This window comes from Paramisgurnus dabryanus, chromosome 2, assembly GCF_030506205.2.
Source record: "Paramisgurnus dabryanus chromosome 2, PD_genome_1.1, whole genome shotgun sequence".
In the NCBI taxonomy this organism is placed as follows: Eukaryota; Metazoa; Chordata; class Actinopteri; order Cypriniformes; family Cobitidae; genus Paramisgurnus; species Paramisgurnus dabryanus.
Genome location: NC_133338.1, coordinates 32,554,701 through 32,575,226, shown reverse-complemented (window position 1 = coordinate 32,575,226; position 20,526 = coordinate 32,554,701). Strand labels below are relative to the sequence as shown.

At 37.7% G+C, this 20,526-nt stretch overlaps 1 protein-coding gene across 1 annotated transcript in view; it reads left to right on the top strand.

The window, feature by feature from the left end:
- Positions 1-18,350, top strand: part of fto (FTO alpha-ketoglutarate dependent dioxygenase) — a 160,757-nt gene extending 142,407 nt beyond the window's left edge. The window contains exons 9-10 of the mRNA XM_065275782.1: positions 16,179-16,319; positions 17,151-18,350. Coding sequence (XP_065131854.1) covers positions 16,179-16,319; positions 17,151-17,157 — 148 coding nt within the window. The 3' untranslated portion in view covers positions 17,158-18,350. The remainder of the gene's footprint in view (positions 1-16,178; positions 16,320-17,150) is intronic.
- The last annotated feature ends 2,176 nt before the right edge of the window (positions 18,351-20,526 follow it).

Below are 20,526 nucleotides of genomic sequence, written 5' to 3'. Positions count from 1 at the left end.
TTTGACACTGTTTTGCACTGTTATGAAGATTATTTAATTGTGCCAGCTACATGTGGTAAGCACACAGAACTGAATTGCTGCCAAAGGCAGAGATCCAACATTTAAAAGAAATGCAATGATTGGATGGTGATGATTGGAGAGAAACAGTTTGTGGATATACTCTAGGCAAATGTAATGATAGATTTGAATTTGAGAGGAAGCTTGGGATCTTAAATCAGTTCCAATATTTTTTCTGTTGTAATCATTTGCATGCCATTGATATCAATACAGCTTGAGCACAATTCTTTAAGTTACTAAATAAAAGAATTAAACTCATACATTTGACTCTTACCAACCCTTTTCAGAGGCATTGAACACAAACTTACATCATTTCAGCTCTCACTGAAGATGTAAACATACAGTAAACCCTACAGTACAAACATGAGTGAAGGACTAGACATGTGACAGTTGCCATGTACTGTGTGTCAGCATGGCACACATGCCACCTTATAAATAACCAAAAAACCAAAGCTGATGTGTGTCTGATGGTACGGTGGTGTTGGTGCCAGATTCATGGGGGTCCGCTGGGGGCGATATGCCTTAGAAATATCCTGTGTAGGATAAGCAGAGGAAGCTGCCAGCATTAACATACCGACGCCGGAGGTCCTTAGCGGAAACGCCTCTTCAGTGCCTATCTGCACTTCCGTATGTTTCTTCATTTCAACACTTTTATTCTATATGTTACGTTTTCTTATTTCTTTTTTACTCCTCCATGTTTCAGTATTTCTGATCACTGCGATATTTTTGCAACATTTCCCCATACCTGATTATTTTCCAAATCCACTCAAGCTGAATCCAGTTGTTACTCAAAAGGTTTCACCATCTTCTGTGGGTAGTCAAAATTACGTGGGTTTGTTTGAAAATTGGGGAGTGATTAGTTGTTAAGTCTGGAAAAGTCTGTTCTCTTGTGTGGGTAGGATGAAGATTACACCCCTAAATGCAGATTTAAATTCTAAAACAACCAGGACATGATGCATTCATTACCTTGAGACAATGCAAGATGTGATTTTAAAATGCACTCTTGACTATTGTTGGTTGGATGTAACTGTTGCCTGCATGCTATCTAGTTTCTCTGTTTGCTTGTAAAGTGGGTTGTGCTTCCAGTAACTTACGGGGGTCAATATAGGCAAGCTCAGCTGACACCTGTAGGCCTTTTCCACAATTTCTGCACTCATTTTTGTAAGATTTCTTAAAAGTCATGTTTAATAAATAACACATGGCGATGTGTTGTACTCTTTGCACATACTGTACACAGAGTATGTGCCTCACAATGGAGGAATTTTATTTTTCTAAAAACAGCGAAGAGGGAATGAGGAGTTGTTGTCGGTCATGTCAGAGATTGTGTGTATGTGATTCCCAAGTGTTGACTCCTTGTTCCTGTTTTGGTTTGTCAGAGCATCTGTTGTTCATGTCGGCCCCCTAGTCTGAGATTTGAGCATAGACCTGCCCTTTCTTCCTCTCTTGCTCTTTCTGATTAAAGGTAGGCTGGTAGCAGCGGGGCGTGTGCTTTTTAGAGCATTAAATCCAGCCTCTGCAGATTTGCTCGCCAGTCGCTCATCTCTGTCAAGTGAATGCCAGAGAGACCCGGTGAGGTACCAGGGTCCACAGAGCTACATGGATAAGCCATTTGTATCTGTTCAGTGCTGTGAACACAGTGATCAGACAGTGTACTCCTGTATCTCATGGGGTGCGTGTAGTTATGTGTATGCTGTATTTGCCATATGTGGGGCGTGAGTGATGTGTGGAATGGACAGCCAGTGGTCCCTGGAGAGGGCCACGGGGTAGGGAGCCACCTACATCCTATGTCCTTCCCCCAACTGGCCTCCAGCAGTCCCTATATAACTCCTTTCCCCTCAGACCGCTCCATTGATCCAACCTTTTCCACCTGCGGGTTAGCCACACAGATAAGTAGCCTCATTGAGTGAAGTGGGCGAGTGCAGGTTTGCATGGACATGTTTGCCTGTTTTGTTGACCATTTGTCTCTAGAGATGGTTTGTTCATTTGCATCCACATGAGCAGGTTATTGCACAAGACAATGTTGCTGCTAAGATCCAACACTAGTAGTTATATGACTGAAAATGCTTTTTAAACCGAGATTACAGCATGAACAGAATATAGATTTTTTTCCTTTCCATTGTTTCATTTATTATATCCACACATTACCACAGGCTGGCCCATTACCACTAGGGGGCGCTCTTTATTTTGCTCCAATCTTGCCTATTAGGCCTAATCATATGAAGGAAGGTACATCTACCTTTGAAGTGTATATCTACCTAACAGCAGGTCACCTTAACCGTAATGTCAGGAAACTAATAATCATAAATCACCCCATGTCGTGTTTGTGGGTTCAGTATCCTGTTAAACAGGACACAAGTGCTAAAGTAGGATCTGCTAGCTTAGGGACACAAAAGCAGGTGAGTTGCATTGTTAGCACAAGTTATTTCATTCTATTATGAACTGTTGAACAGTTAGCTCTTGCCGTAAAATGTGTTTGTCGAAAATGATTTGCGTTTGACAAGTCTTATTCAGAGTGTCAATTTATATTGACACCTTGTGAGAGACTACCATTAGAAATAAAATTATGAAATACAAATATTATATATATATATATATATATATATATATAATTACATTTGCACCATTTTTATGAAAGTTAAGACTGAATGGACCTGAAAATGTCAATTGGCGTAACCGCCAATTTTTCCAAAGAATGATAAATATTAAATATTTTATCCACCTTGATGGCATGTAAGCATAATCATCAAAAAAAGGAAATACTTTTAAAATATCATTTTATAATTTTTTTCTAAATGTACATTTTTTTGTAATTCTGACATATGCTTAAAACATCTAATTAATCTTTTATACTTAACTACATGATTATATTTTATGCCACATTTTTTATAAATCTATTTATATTTTAATAAAAAAAAATACTAGTTAAACCAATTGACACAGACCGGTTACACCATATTGACATTTTTGCAATTATCCCCAAATATTCTTTTAAAATTAAATAAAACTAGAAATTTTTGACTCTGCATATTTAATTTTTAAATTATAACCCTTTTATATTTAATTTATCCATACGAACACAAAATAATTAACATCACGTCATTGACCATTAAAAGATACGGTAAAATGTTTATTATGTATTTAAGTATATTATACACCATATTGGTACTGTATCAATGCCTGTCCTGAATGTGACAGGTATTTTGTAAATTTGTTCAAAACATTATCAGTGTAATAATAAGTGCTGGCAGTAATTCTGTCACTTTGACGCTTTGCTTGTTTCTTAACACCTCGAAAGCACTTCACTGGAAGGAAATTTGGCATGCAGATCAAACTTTTCTCAAACAACAATAGGGGAGGGAATGTGGTGTTGTAACCTGTTCGTTTTTTAATTAAACCGTCCTCATCAAAGGCTCACCTGGTATTTTGGGTTTGTTTGATAATGACGCGTTGAATAGCTGTCAGAGAAACAAAAAATACCGTGGGAGAACGAAAACATGAAATCTTTACATACCTCGCTTTTTAAGAGCAGGCCGGTCGAGGATTGAATGAATCGGATACTTGTTCTTGACAGACAACATATTGTGTTTCATGTGTTTGTTTTCCATTTGAACTTTGTTTTATACTTTGTATAATGGGAGCCAGCCAAATCCTGTCTGAAGAGCTCCGGTAAAAACAAGACACCAAACAGAAGAACATCACACTGAAGATATGTGTGCTGCCAACCTAAACAGATCATCTGTTATTGCCAATAGATCTTTGCCAACGGAAAAGGTTTGCCAGTAATTCAAATAAAAAGATTAGTATTGGTTAAAGTAAATTAACTGATGTGGTTAAGATGGTCATTTTGTCCTCTGAGGGAAGGTGACAGAGCAGTAACTGTTACTTAGAAAGAGGTTTATTAAGAAACAAATACATCAGGGAATTCGTTTTTAAAAACTTCTTATCACTAAAAAATATGTACAGCTGTTTAGCTGTGCTAAAGTCAAAGCCCCGCACGCATACCCACACATTTACAGCGTTCTTATTCACCGTGGGCAAAAATCCTCTCTCCCCATCAAATATTCATTCAGGCAAGCTGCTGAATGATTTTCTGTCTGTTCCAGCAGTGTGCAGTGGCTGGCTGCAGGTGGACAGAGCAAGTCAGAAGTCATTAGGCCTGAAGAGGCTGCAGGGTCCTCAGATTTACAGGAGGGAGAGAGAATGGATGGTGACATGTTGATGTTGTACTCAGTATGTTAGGAGTCCCTCGAGAGAGTGAGACACCCCCAAATACCCCAAACCTGTCCACTCCTCTATATCTCTATATTCCTCTCCCCATGGCCGTAGCCAGGGTTTGAAAATTTGTGAGGTCAAGGTTGAGGTGTTAGGAGTTACCAATGCAGTCTAATGTATTTTGTCTGAACCTTTTTTTGCCATTTTTCAATTTGGGTACACAATGGGTCTTGTCTGTTTTGGTTGGTGGACATTGTTATGTTATCCCATATTTATTAAATCTCAACTTTACTGTTGACAGTGTAGGTTATTTATTTATTTTTCAGCTTAGTATTGTAATTATTTGTAATAAGCAACATTATTTGAATAAGAACTAAACAAGAACTTTGTTTAGTGCTCTTATGGATGTTTTCAGCATGACTTTGTTAAAGGTTAACTCTTAAATTGAATGAAATAACATTGCTTTCTTAATCGGCAGCATTTGCATATTTGGCATTTTTCATTTAAACCCACTTATTGTACAGATCTTTGTACTCGTGTTTTTATTCTACAGTTTTGTTTATACGGTTTCTTACTGACAAAATGGTGACTGAATATAGTGACCTGCCTGCACCGAATTAGTGCCTTGATTAATGCCACTTTAGTTGCTTGTCACCCAGTGTTGCCAGATCTTGGTACGAAAATGAAAATTATAGGCCATAAAAACAAAATAAGTTTAAACCTTGTCTTTCAGAAATAATTCAGAGACATCCATCTCTAACACTAAACTGCACCTACTCCTCACTTTATACATTTCCTTAAGTGTCACATTAATTGCCAAAACACTAAAACAAGGAGTGCTAAACATTTGTGACGAATGCAATCTCCCAGAGACTGACTGTACTGTCTGGACCATGCTTGTTTTCTCTCAGGCACTGGCCTGGGGCCAGCTGAGGGTCTGTGAGTCTGACAACTGATCCCCTTTAGCAATCCACCCTGCTGTTTCCAGATCAGCAGTTAACCCCCTAAGCCGGTCATCTCACTTTCTGCCATAGCTGAGCTCTGTGGGATTTCGCTCCGCTTTATTCAACTTTGATTGGAATCTCATAAAGCAGAGGAATCAATTATTGCCGCTAAATACAGCAATGCTAAATACTTGGAAAACTAAAAGAGGTCATAACATGAGGAACTGAACTGAACTATCTTTTGATGTACTATGAACATACTGTAACTTTGAAAACTCAAAATTTCCTCTGCAGTCCCAAACTTGCTGTTTCTTAAAGTTTCCGTTCTTTCTGTGTTTTTGAAACTTTGATTGTGTTTACAGTGCGCAATATAACATGTGTTCATGTTACCCGTGGTATTTTTCACACAATTTACTTATCTGTATAGCACTGTTTTCACTGTCCTCAGAACGGGCTGATGTCTTCCTTGTTCTATAAAGTCCCTCCTTCATACGTATCAAGTTCTGATTGTGTAGCTTGTTTAGTGTGTTGTGATTCGTTAGCTTAGCTGGCAACTGGCGTATTCCTGTGGGTGGAGTTTAGTCAAAAAACTGTTCTGACGTCATTAAAGCAGGAAGTAGAGGGCTGTAGTCCAAACCGGGAGTTCGTTGTAGGCTTTGAAAGGCGAATGCTGTTAAAGAAAATATATCGCCTGGCAGTGAACTTTGAGCTTTATCATTTTACAGGTATTATTTATGCTATTTTAGCAACATTACACACTAACTAGGGTTTTAAAAAATGGGATCAGAAAGAACGTGACCTTTAAGTTCCCTGTTCATTTTTAATCTTAATAGTTCGTTTGTTTAACACATTTCTAATTATAATGCAGGCCTGGAAAGTTTGTTTATATATAATAGCATATACAGTAGTGTAATAAATTAAACTATACTTTTATCATATCCTAAAGAAGGCTTTGTTAGCCGAAATGTGTAGATCTACACTTTTAATATTTTACATTATGTAGCTAAGTGAATAAAGGCTTTTAAAAACATTTGAACTAAATGTTGACATTATATATAAAATTGTATAAGTGTTTATAAAATGTACAATAATGTTGGACTGAAGTAAATGTTCTTTCGGTTCGTCCCATGTTGTTACTGTTTGCTAGCTTAAAGAAACTCAATCTCATACATCTTTCCTGTGTCTATTTGAACTGTAACATTCCTATTGTGCTTTTTAAGAACCTTCTCCAGTTCAATTGTTCATGCGCTCTTAAGCCTCAATGTCCTTATTAGACCTTAAGTTATAAGGCCACTGCAATAATACAAAGGCTTCCGTAAACCCTCATTGTTGCTTTATATTTGCGTGTTGACGCTGGTAATGCTCAGTTAGTGTAGACAAAGGGCTGGGTACATTACAGAGAAAATGACTTTCCCAAAACCAATGGATGAAGAATATCCATTCTGTTTGGGACAAAGATAACCTGTTTGATTCTGCCATCCATGTTTACTTATCCTTTAAACTACAGTGCTCCCTCCATTACTGTTAACACACACACACAAACACACACCTTCTTCTACACGTACTACCTAACACACATCTTTTAAACAAACACACACTTAACACATTTACACAAAACATTTGTCATTAAATTTGCTGCCTTGTTTCTTTCTTCCTCTCACACGCACACTGTGTAAACACCCGTTCCCCTCTCCATGCCCATGTCTGTGATTCTGCTACCTGCTTGTTGAAGTGCCCCAGGGGCCTGCTTGGCCTGGCCGCTCCCTTAAACAAATTGTTGGCAGTTCGCAGACTTTCAAATGCCACACTGTTTTAATTACGCTATTTACTTAATAGGCTGCAAAAGCGCTTTTCACACAGCAGGAGGAGCAGGTGATTCGGGACGTAAACACCTTGTGGATGTTCTTTCACTTTGCCGTCAAATTGTTTAATCTTTTAAATTTGACCCCGCTTTTTAAATCTTCCTGCGATTATATGTCGATCGTTCGCTACATAGATTTATTTTCTCTGTCATCCGATGACATCATACCTTTCAGATGCAACACTCTTGAATTACTCCGACAGCCCATTTGCACATAGCACGTTGTATTTCACATGTTCTTATTAGCAGCTGTCGTTCGTGAGAATGTGACAGTTAGCACCCGTGGCTCTCTAAACATAGCTATTTCTTTGTAATTGAGACTAGCCGGTTTTGTCCTCTGACTTTTAATATGACGAAGGTAAACGTCCCGTGACCTTTAATAAGGTAGCAAACAATAGTGTGTTTGTTAGAACACATCTGTGTTTGTTCTAAATGGGATGACATGAATTAATTCATGTTGTTTGAATAGAATAATGATACAGAGTTACAAACAGGTATCACCACCCAAAAGCTGTCTCTCCTTTGTTTTATCCTCCACCTTTAGTGTAATCATCTAATCACTTTCAAGCCATCCATCATTATTAGAGTCAACTGTTTAGTTTGGCATGTGTGTGTACTAGCCTGCCTGGTTGATTATAATTTTTAGGATAGTTTCATTATGTTTTATTGCCATAAACCTGGAAAATATTATGCTTTCTAAAACTAAGGTTTTCCCAAGCACACTGCATGTTTAAAAAATATATGATTTTTTTTAAATATAAATATATTTAATAGTGCTGGGGAAAGATTAATCACCATTAATCGCATACAAAATAAAAGTGATTTTTGGCATAATATATGAGTTTGTGTTTTTGTGTTTGTGTATAATTATTATGTATATGTAACCACACACACATACATGTATTTATTTTAGAATTTTTTATTTATATATAATTGTTTAAATTTATATATAATATAGAATATATAAAAATATAAATAAATCTATATACACATGTAAATGTTTTTTAAATACACTGAAAAAAAATGATTAATTGAATTTAATATTTTTTTTAAGGTAAGTGGTTGCAATCAATTTATTTAAGCTACATTTAAACAAAAAAGATTAGTAAAGTAAAATATTTTTTTTCAGTATACATAAATGAATGTGTGTGTATTTACATATACATAATAACTACCACAGCACACACCAAAAATAACTTTTATTTTGTATGCGATTAATCTTTGCCCAGCATTAATATTTAATTATGATGTTTAATAATCTTTTTCTTAATTCTTTCTTTCTTAACTGTATAATTGTATTTGATAGTGGTGTTGTCACAAGTATGGACTGTAGAAGTGCTGTTGACCCTGGTCATGTGACTGCGGTCAGATGTGGGTCACCGAGGTGTCAATATATCTATCAGAAAGGCCTATTCATTACATTTCTTTTCACTACATGAAGTCCACAGGGCTTCATAAACGTGTGTCGTAGTGTTTAACATATACAAGTAAGCAGGTGAATGTTCTTGTATGTATCCATAAGAATGATAGTTTTACTGTTACATTTGTCAGAACAGGAGATTTTCATGCAAGCAATGTGGCATTCGGACATTTAACATGTTAAACGCGCTGTTAGTGTTCCCAGCCTCGCTGTTATCCACTTCCTGATCACTCGAAGATTTATTGGTCCTCAAACACTCCCCTGTGAAAAACTGCAAACATTCAGAACCTCATAACCTCCTCTCCCTCAGGCACTTCACACACGCACACACACACACACAAACCCATGAAACGTCTTTTTCTTCTCCTAACCCCTTCATATTTCTTCTAGGCAATGTAAATAAACACTGTCAGAGTTATAAAACCCTAGTGTCTTTTTAAAGCCACTAATTAGTTTTGCTTTAGCATATCAAAATGCCGTATTTGGCAGGCTGTCACCTCAGCAGGTGACAATATAAAGTGGATGGATGTGTCAGGGTGTAGTATTCAGCTGATCTTAGACGTATTAACATTATTTTTTTGCTTTAGTGATACCCAATACGAAAGCCCCATGGTCCAGGTGGGACAGCATCCAAAAGGACACTGTACCTATGATGTTTCATTCAGCTCAAGCGTCACAGGACTGACTGGCAAATGGCGCTGAACCTATGACTGTTGCCCCTTTCTTACACTTCTCCTTATTACAACCTGCCTCTCTGTGTACTAAAGAATCAAGTGTGCTATAAACCGGTGTTGGCGTTGACATCTGGCTGCGTTCTTTCATGAGGCCTGAGGGGGGCGATAGGAGGGGCGTGTGGGATAATTTGTTACGGTGTTAACAGGCTAATAGACGTCCACCTGGTTTTGAGAGTTCAGAGACACCGGTGGCCTCCTCTGCTATCAACTTAAGACTTCAACCCCTTTTTATTAGCCCAATTATGAAAGCTGTTTAGAGGCTGCCGCTGCATGTGTGTGTGTTTTTCGTGTCATGTGGTTGAGTTGGGACCCAGACACCCACAATCACCACATCAAACGACCCTGTCTGAGTAAAGGTGTTCTGGCTGGGTCTGTCCCTGTTCGGCTTCGGTGTGTATGTGTGTGTCCTATAAGAGCTTGTTTCATGTGGTCTATTATGAGCTGTTGGTGTACAGATGTAGGGGACTTTGTTGCCTTCTGACCAAGTAGTTCCAGTTATTGTCAAAAAAAATGAAAACAACTTTGTTTTTATGCAATCATTATTATAGGTAAGTAGTTGATCATGAACATACTATAAAACAATTATAAGGCTATATGTACAAAAGCATGTTCACAGACAGGTCATGTCCGTTAAAATCAATTCCAGTTCAGAAAGGTTCTGTCTGGTTGGAAAAGTTTTAAATCCAGGCCCCTTTTTTATAGTTCCAGTTGGGACCGTCTGAGGGCTTGAATCTGGTGAAGATGTTATCTGTGTGCTTGATCTCGCTCTTATATTGGAGATGTGATTGCTGCACGGGCCTTGGAGGCCAAACGTGATTTATGATCAGTTCACTTGTTTTTGCACGACCCGTTTGATGGCATTCTCTGAACGAGGCCAATCACTGCCAGAAACAGTAAAACTACACACCTGCACACCAGCTCTCACACATACACCCTTCACACCTGCGCACATGAAATGAGAAAGAAAAGTTTCAAAGTGGAAAGAAATCTCCACCCTTTATGAGTAATATCTGTTCGTTTCACGCCGAGTGCATTTGCGAACCGCAGACTTTGCATAGACAAGCCGATGTACAAATAGCTCTTATCGCACGCAGATACAGGATAGCGCACGGTGTAACCTCACTGTAATGCCCTAATCAAACAGGCCCATTTGTAGCCGCATGGTTGTAAATGATCTTCTGGTAGGCCGATGCAATTAGCATTGTCTACCGTCTGTGTACCCAGCATTTTAGCCCTACATCTATCAGCGTAATGGTGGCGGGCAGAAGCTCGGATGTTGTCTAATAATGGCATTTTACTCCCTTTAAGAGTGGGGGGCAGGTAATGTACGACCTCAGAGGTGAAGTCCAGCACGATGCTATAAACCACAGCAATATGTCAAAGTGAGAGAGAGAGAGAAAGAGGGAAAGTCCAACTGAGAAGAGGTTTTAATCATTTCATTTATCAGTCCGTTCCTGCTTTACGCTGCCTCGCTCTTCTAGTTTATCTCAGTTGAAGGAGGATACACACACAGAGAGAGAGAGGGAGAAATCGATAAGGAGAACATTACAGTAAAATGTATTGATCAGACACAGAGAGAGCCTCGCGTGCTGCCCAGAGATGGCCTAGTGATGCAATGCTTAAAGGAATTTATCCACTGCCTTCTGCATTAACCTTTTATTGACTGCTTTGCCTGTCCATAATTAACACTCACTTTAGCTAAAGTGGTTAGTTTCAGCTGGGACGCCAGGTGCGCGCGCACGTGTGTGTGTGTGTGTGTGTGTGTGAGCGCGGACCGGGCAGGCTAAAGTCGAAGTTCAAGTACGCTAAACATGTTGGGTGGGAGTGTGTGAGCCGTCCCCCAGAAGAACAGAGGTGATAGATCTCCCTCCCTCAACATTAGCTTGCTATTCCAGCAGGCCTGGCTGTCAGGTTATAGAGTTTCAGAGCAAATTGAAATGAGTGATTGTAACGTCAATCTCTCCTGAGCGAGGGTCAGATGGGAGAGGTAGACTGCATCTCTGAGAGGTTAATCTATACGGATGGTTGGCATACACTTTCAAATATACTTTCAACAATACACACACACACACTTAACGTCATGGCTTATTGGATCCAGAAATATTATCTGACACGTATTTTAGTACGTCCCTGACCTCATGTGTCTCTAAAAGTTTTCTGTAACCTCTACATTTACTAATCTATACTACGAGCATTCTTTATTTTATGATGGGATGGGATCAAACTAGTTTTGTCGCACTAGTCACTTGAAGTATTGACTGGGTGTTAAACACACTTTGTTTAATTTATGTTCCTTGACCCTGCACCCCAGAACTACCCTCCTAAACAAGCCAGATCTATTACTACCCCCAAACCTCATCAATCCTTGTGACCTAATCATTATTACATCATCATTTACAATTGAATTTATTCAATGGATTTTTTATTCTCAGCCCATCTTACAGAAAATAAACCTTGCCCATCTTAAATGTGTATGTGTGTGTGGCTGCAAGTTAGTCTTTATGGCTGCAGGTCTCTTTAACCGCAGTCTATTTACTTACGTTCCCTCTTCTCTGTCCCTTCCAATAATCCCACAAATGATGAGAGAGTTTAAATACACACACGCACAGAACGGGCCCTCATATTATTTATGAACTGATGTGCTACATTAGGGTACTTAGCTCATGTTAACGGATGTTATTGTCAAGCCCTGATGCAATATGAGGATGATATATTGAAGCGCTATATGCTAATTTCACCCTTGGCGTGTAATGCAGCCTCTCGTGTGGCTGGTGAAGTTGAAGAGACAGCACTTAACAGGAGAGCCACTTCACCATTAAGTGGCCCTTACAAAATATATAACCACAAATAGTGTCAGACAGGGGCTGTCCTCTGACCGCCGGACAGCAAAGACTCATCCATAATGCCGGCCTCTGCTGAAGTCTTTGAGCAGAGGTGGATGAGTGTTTACTACTGTGATTGCTTGAGAGTGTTTAGGAGAAACTGTGTGAACTGTTTGTGGGAATACATGAGTGCTTATTTCTGTATTACAAGTGGGATTACAAAAATAGCTCGATTTGTGGATGTTTGAGTGGTGTCAAACTAATTTTAGGGCTTTGCTATTCTATTCTTATTCACAGGCCCCAACCCAATGATGCTGCCTCGTTTAATATGCTAATAATTAATTTATTTAACTGTTTTATTGTCACCAAATTAAAAAGCTATGGATTTTTGGCCCAAATTTAACACAATTTTCCCCTTTATGATATAATGTAGGGACCTATGAAATCCGTTTGATCTTTTCCCAAATTCCGTTTTATTTATTCTCAAATTCCGTGTTTTCCATTTGAGATTTTTCTGGGTTCTGCTTTGGTGGTTAAGTTAAATTTCAGTAATCAAAAAGCATATCCTATCAACTGAAAACATTAAACAAATACAATTCAACAACAATTTATTTAAGTTTTTTTAACATTACATATACGCCGATGTATTTTGGATGTCACTGTAACCGCAATGTACTAAAACCATGCTAATGACCATCAACCAAGTCTTTATTTTTTTCTTTTATTCATAAGATTATTATGAGGGCCTTTTCAGGCAACTGTATTAAATGTAAATATAAAGAGTTTGGTTCCAAAACGCAATAAATCTATTTTGACTAATTTCGGTGAAAATTTGTTTTCTATACCAAGAAAGTGACAAGATGAAAACCACTATTTTCTGTTACAAACTTTCACATACCATCTTTAGGTTATAAAAACATAAAAAATTCAAATCCATGGAGTCGCTGAACCTTTTTCACACCGATCAGCTGTAAAATGTTTTGGTCCTGCTCGATTTGTGTTGGCTTTGCATAAAATAATGGAAAGTTTTTCATAAGATCCCATTGGGTCAGTGTGTTAGCATGACAGAAGCTTGATGCTGTCGGGAGAACAAGTAACATCCGGTATTTTTCCATCTCCCGAGTGCCTCTTGCGTAAATTATTAGATGTTAATGGCTTATGTTTCTTTCCCGTCACAGAAAACCACCACAGGTTTATCAATGCCATAAAAGTATTATCTTGTTTTTGTTAATCACGTAGTACAAGATGAGGAAAACTAGGATTCTGTGGATTCAACGAGCCGCCATTGTTGTTCACAATGTGTGGAATGGTGCACTGTGATTTGTTGAGTGGATTTATTGCATTCTGCAAAAAAGGAGGAGTGACGTTTATCACGTTTTGGGGAAAAGGGAGAAAAGATGACAGAATAACACTGCGGATATTGTATTTTGTGTAAAATTAAGAATTTACTTTTTAATACTGACCTGATACAATACTGATTTTGACGATAACTCATTTAAAAAAAGGCGTTTATCACGTTTTGGAACCAAACTCTTCATATATTAGTTAAAAAATTGTCTGTCAACAATCTATGATTTTACATTAGCAATAAAAAAAACACTGCACTGTCCTCCCCTAAATGTACTCAAAAGTTGTTCTGTAGTGAGTGCTTTTCATTTTTGATGTATAATGAACATTTATGACCAAGAAAGCAGCAGGCTATATTGTCACTTTAAGACCCAAGACAAACTGCACAATTTACTGATAAACATCCAGCTGTTTATATGAACTTAAACAAGATAGAAAACTTAGTTCAGTGATCACGCGTGTGTTGACTACTAATGCTCTTGTGTCCGCGGCTGCGTGTTTTAAATGTGAGCCCTCATGTTGTCTGAAGAATACACTGTATACGAGCTATACACACTTTTTTAAATATATGTGAAGAGTGGGCGTTCCTGGTCTTTGTTTTCTTGTTGTTTATTCTAAACTTTGTTTGCAGTGGTGGGTCCGCCACTTTTCTTCATCTATCCTAAATTGGTGAATGATCCTGTAAATATACTTTCAAAGCTGTGTGGAGTGCGGATGTGATCGTGCAAGGCGATCACGGGAAGAAAGTATACAGTACTCTTCTATTTTGTCTGCTGTGTCCTGGGCTTTGACGAAACCTGCTTGTGCTCTGATGAGGCAACGCTTTTCATTGTTTGCAGTGCTTGATGAGAAATGAATGTCTCTTTGTTTACGTCCAACATTACACAAAAGGAAAATGTTTCTGCACATTTCTATCATTTTATTTGCAGATTAATAAAATCATATAAAAAGGAGCATTTAAAATTACTTCTAATGGGTTTTAAAAATTACTGAATCTAAATTTGCCAAATTCCATGACATTCCACGTTTTAAAGTAAATTCCATTTTTATGCTTGGATTACGCGATTTTGTCCGTGTTTTCCACATCACGGAAATCATAGGGCCTTAGTAATGTGTTATGTTTACAGATCAAACCTTACAGCTCGTAATGTTCGTAGGCAAATTGGGGCCGCCCCAAACATGTTTAATATTTAGTATTTACAATTTTTAATACTTTCACAATAGCAAATGAGAACAGACCTTTTAAAATAGCATACGCAAAACATCCTGCTGTGCGCTTCTGTGGACAGTGGAGACGGAGAAACGGCTTTTGGAAGTGAGGAAATAACTCGACTACCTGAATAATGCATCTGTGAAAACGCATCATGAACTTCAGAGCTGAAGTGAATTTATCTCCATTATAGCAATAGCTAGCAAATGTAAACATTAAAAATAATAATAAATTATTTACAATCTTAATACGTTTAAATCCGCTTCCCCATAAGGTGATATGAAGGCGCTCCTTCTGGCACGATAATCTTATCCTGTAGTGTGTGCTGCTCAAAATGTTAAAAATCTTAGCACTTAGTGTAAACAACATTAACACTGTTTCTTGATTACGGTTGAACTAGAAGTTAACCTGTCGGCTTGTGTTCTGAAAGCTCTTCAGCAATGCAGCCTTCAAATGGCTTTCATAATGTCTTTGCACATTAAATTATGATGGACGATTCCAGCCTGATCTCACAGAAATGTTGTATATTAAAAAGTAAATAATGAGCTCTCTAATTTCTATAAATTCATACAAACTGAATCTGAAACTGAAATTTATTATTTGAAAAAAAAAAACACTAATGACGCTCCACCCTATCACGTGGGAAAAAGCAGGTTCTACTAAAACATGCAAATACAATTGTACGAATTAATACGAATCCGCCACCTCGTAAAATAGTTACAAATTGCCATGAGATTGTGTTTATGATTCACATTGAAAGCATGACACAATTACCCTTAATGTTAAGTTTGCATTTCTCTTCACACCCAGTTGAAAGGTCATGCTCACCTTGTACAACATTTTAGATTTACGAGGCAAGCTATGTTTCTTTTTTCTCTCTCTTTTTTTCTTTGCATCTCTCTCACCTACACAAAAGAGATGCACACATTCTTCCTTACACACCCAGTTTTTTTTTTCAAATTTGTGCGACGTTATATTGTGGTAATCAGGTAAAACCACACTGTCAGTGTATTAATCAGTTGACACGATGAAATGCAATAACATCAAAGTGCATCTATGGAATTAAAGCCACAGGCTTCACCTGCCCAGGTGTGAATGACAGGGATAATAATCAGTGCAAGCCAGGTGTGTTTAGATGGTGATTTACACTGCTTACACTTGTAGGATTGCAGAAGTGAATTCCTAAGACTTAGTTCAAAGGAAGAACAAGGAGATGATGCCATACCACACACGTTTTCGCTTAAACACACACATACAAAACCGGTGCATGCTTTGTCGTCCTTCTGTGTAAGTGTGTCATTAGAGAAGGTTATTGTGTGTCGTAAACCAATCAGGAAATGACCATGTGGACTGCCCCTAGACAAACACACACTTTTTTGTGTGTTTAGAGTGACATTTAACTCTTCACACACACACACACACACTCACTGGTAAGCACATATTGGTGTGGTTGACCCCCTAAATGGCAGAATTACGTCGTTTTGAGTGCTACAAATAGCAGAATAAAGTATGTTTGGCATCAGTTTAGAAATTTTCGATCTTTATCTTTTTTTGTGTGTGTGTCCCAATAGATGCCAGTCCAGCCTCGCACAGACCTTGCCACCTGAAGAAGCACCTGTCGACCGACCCTACTGGAGTAACGAAGACCCTGACATGCCCCTCCCCTTTGACCTCTTTGACATCATCAGCCGTGTTGAGTCGCTTCTCTGGAGGTGAAGTAAAATTATTGTTTTAGCTTTGTTACACCAAGATAAATACATAGTTTTATTTATTTTTAACTCTTTAATGGTATTTTTTGTAAGAGTGTTTGTTATTAAAGGGACACTCCACTAAAATACGCTAATTTTCCAGCTCCCCTGGAGTTAACCATTTGATTCTTACCGAATCCATTCAGCTGATCTCCGCGTCTGGCGCTACCACTTTTAGCATAGCTTAGCACAATCCATTGAATCTGAATAGACCATTAGTATCGTGCTCCATAATAACCAAAGAGTTTTCAATATTTTTCCTATTTAAAACTTGACTCTTATGTAGTTATATCGTGTACTAAGCATGACGGATATTTAAAAGTTGTGATTATCTAGGCAGATATGGGCATGATAATTAGAGTATAGAGTACACTTTTAATTTTCCGTCAGTCTTAATACACAATGTAACTACAGAAGAGTCAAGTTTTTAATAGGAAAAATATTGAAACTATTTGGTTTTTTTTAGCGCGATGCTAATGGTCTAATCAGATTAAATGGATTATGCTAAGCTATGCTAAAAGTGCTACTGCCAGACCAAGAGATCAGCTGAATGGATTCCAAAACGGTAAAAATAAAATGTTTGACTCTAGGGGATCTGGAAAATGAGCATATTTAAAAAAAAGTGGAATATCACTTTATTAATTCATAAATCAATAATCTTCACCCATGTATTAAGTAAGATCAAAGTTGTCTGATTAATTATGTTATGTTTATAAATGCTATATACAAAAGAGAATCATAAACTCATTATTTTCTCCATTGTTATTTATTATGTGTATTTGTATTTTTTTCTAGGATGTAAGGATGGTGTACAGAGAGTAGATGACAGAGAAACAGAGAAAGATTGTAATGTGAGGTGATAAGGCCCTTATGGAGATCACAGGTGACAAAAAACAGTACATCATAAACCTGTTTACTTTCTCTTCTTGGCCCACTTCACCTGACAACCAACACCTTCACACATCACTTTGAGGTGAACTCGGATGGACAGACGGTTATTTCGATGGAGGGATGATTAAAGACATTTTTTTCCTGTTCCTATCAGTATCATTTACTATCACTTTAACTAAAACCATAGTGTTAAAATGACCATGCATAGAAACATATCAGTAGTAGCATTCAGTATCCATAAATATCCGTATATATATCCACAAGCGTATGTATGTTTCAGTTCAGTTTTCCATATATCCTTTAAAGCTTTTTTTGGACATGCGTCATATAGCTGTAAACAGTATACACAGTTCACTTCTTGTGTTTGTGTGCGTGTGTACACGCCATCTTTTGAGGTGAAAGTAAGATAGAATCCCATTATATTGAATATGACTGGATGAGTAATAAGGCATTTATAGGAGGTGTCAAATATGTGCAGTTGCCTTTTGTCTAATGTTTTGTCTATGGATTTTATGTGTTTGAATTGAAAATTGTTTTTGAATGTTTGCCTGTGTGTGCGTGCGTGAGTGTGTGTGTGTGGTTGTGTGTGCGCGTGTTTGTGTGTGTGACTGTTTGTAGAGAAAAGGCGAGGTAAACGTTTTTAAACTAACTTTGTTAATGAAGTTTGTCTATATAGGTGCATGCAGGTACGAGGCACGCACATGTGTAATTGTTTAGACGGCTTTATTTCTGTGTGATTGAATATAAGTGTGTGTGTGTGTGTGTGTGTGTGTGTGTGTGTGTGTGTGTGTGTGTGCGCAGGAGGAATGCACTTTTACATCTTTTTAATGAATGAAGGATGAAGAAAGCACTCTGATGTCCTTAGATCGAATGAAATGAATGGAAAAGGGATGACTGTCGAGACAAGCAGCTTTCGTTTTCCTTTTTACGGTTTTTTGTGTCATCAGTGTTATTGTAGAAGATCCATATTATAGTATTTGATGAAGACGCTTAAATGTGTTTTATACTTTAGAGTTTTCATTGGTTGCCAAATATTGTGTTTATGCTGAGTAAATGCTGTGAGGTTGGTATATAAATATCTATAAATATATAATCTTTCTTTCATTGTGGTATTTTTTCTGTTTTGTTCCTCCAGAGTGCCACAAACCCTGCTGCTTTTCTGAAAGCGTTGTGTGCGCAAAGCGCTAGTATGATAGAAATAAAATGCAATGCTGGTTTATTAATTAGTATGAGGTCAGTCATTTTTTTTGTATAGATTTGTTTACCTGTCACTAAATGTTATTGATAACATGAACAAACATTGTTATGTTTATGTTATGCTTAACAAATGATTCATGTACTATTCATACTATGTGTGTGTGCGTGTGTGTGCGCCCATTTCCCTTAGGCATTGGAGATGTTTCCTCTTCTCTGTAGGTGAGTGATAGATGAATAAGCCTCAGGTAAGCAGGTGAGCTGGGAATGGCCACTCTAAACTTCACTACAGTTATCCTGATGCATGAGTGCACAGGTATGCATTGTTCTGGGAGAGGGTAAAGGTCATCAGTAGTTGTTATTCTTAGTAAAGGTGAGATGACCAGGTGCTTGGGGAATTGAATGCAGTAGTGTGGGTCTGCAGCATCATGTGGACCAAATGTTCAGACAGTAATACCTGCAATCATATTGTGGGCAGCAGGCGACGACTGGTCAGTTTCATAAACATATTTATCAAAAATGCTATAAAATGTTTGTGTGAGAGTGAAAAATATCCCATATAAAAGCAACAGTCAATAGAAAGTTGACAGAAAAACAATGCGTGTTTGATTTTTTTTCAACAGGCATGGAGTGTTATTACTGTATCTGATTGACAGCTAAGTTAAAGACTGCATCATAACGCACAGGTGACAAACAGAACACACCCGTGCACAGCCACACATACATTTAGATGGAGAAATCCAATTTCACATTTAGATTATGACTGATAATAGAATAAGTTGCTCCACAATGTATTAAACAAACCTGTCCACGATCTGTTTTTGTCTACAATCAAAATTTCCTTACTTAGTGTGATGCTAATGACACAAAATGCTTTTGCTTTTGGTGCATGACTCATAACAGGTCAGAGATATTTTCAGCGACTCATTTAAAGAATTTTTATGAGAATTTTCATAGCTTGAATTGCATTGTGCTCACTGTATGCCTTCATTGTATAGAAATGCATCAGCACTATACTTCCTGTTGGGTTCCTTGGAAGTAGGAATATCATACAGGTGAGTAAAGGACTGAAGAATTCCAATGTGAATGCACAACAGAGTTCGTATACGTGTGTACTGTTTTACTACCCATGAGTCCAGATCTCCAAACAGACTGATGAGTGAAGTATTCTGTGAGACAGCAAGTCCCGTGTGTGTGCCTGTGTGTGCGGGTCCACATGAAAAGCACATAATGCCGTTCTCCCAGTTAACCAGCAATGAGTGGATCTGTCAGGCCCATGATGCGGCCATGACAACACTCCTCAGTGCTATGTGGGTTAAACGGCTACAGACGCCCGTCATGGCTGCCTAAGCAGCAGACACTACCATCACTGGTGCCTCTTGATAGTACATAACCCTCCAGTTCTGTAACAATACTCTGGAGTTGTTTTTTTCAAATTTTATTTTTCAAATAAAAACAGGTACTCACACATACATCAGAAAATAACTAAGCAATTAAAAAAATTGTCAACACACCATTAGGCTTAACACTTCCCACTGCAAGATTTAATGATGCTTCCAGATAAAACATTGCTAACGTTAAGTTTAACTTATTCTGTAGCAGCACAATGGCAAAGAGGTTTACTGTAGCAGGGAACCTGGATCTCGTACTTGAAATTTGATGTTTTGTTGATGCAAATGAGTGATTCCTTTCTCCTTATTTTCCTTATAACACAGTCCGATTTGTCTGTAAGCATACAGACTTTGTAAGCATATTAGGGCATAGGTCGTACCCCCAACATTTTTTTTTATTTAACAAGTTTAACTTGTGATAAAATCTAGAACTTAAGACGTTAACTTAATTTGTTAAACAATGCAAATAATACAGTGGTTTTTAGCCTGTGCAAACAGTGAGTTGTACATGCATTGCAATTACATGTAAATGCTATTTTGATTCCATCAGATGTCACTAAAAAACAAAAGTGGGACATATTTGGTGGTTTTCAATGTGTTTCAATTAGTGGAATGTTTTTACTAAAAATCCTGTTTTGTGAGAATTTTGGGTAAAATACAAATAATTAGTAATTGAGGTAAAAAAGTCACAAATA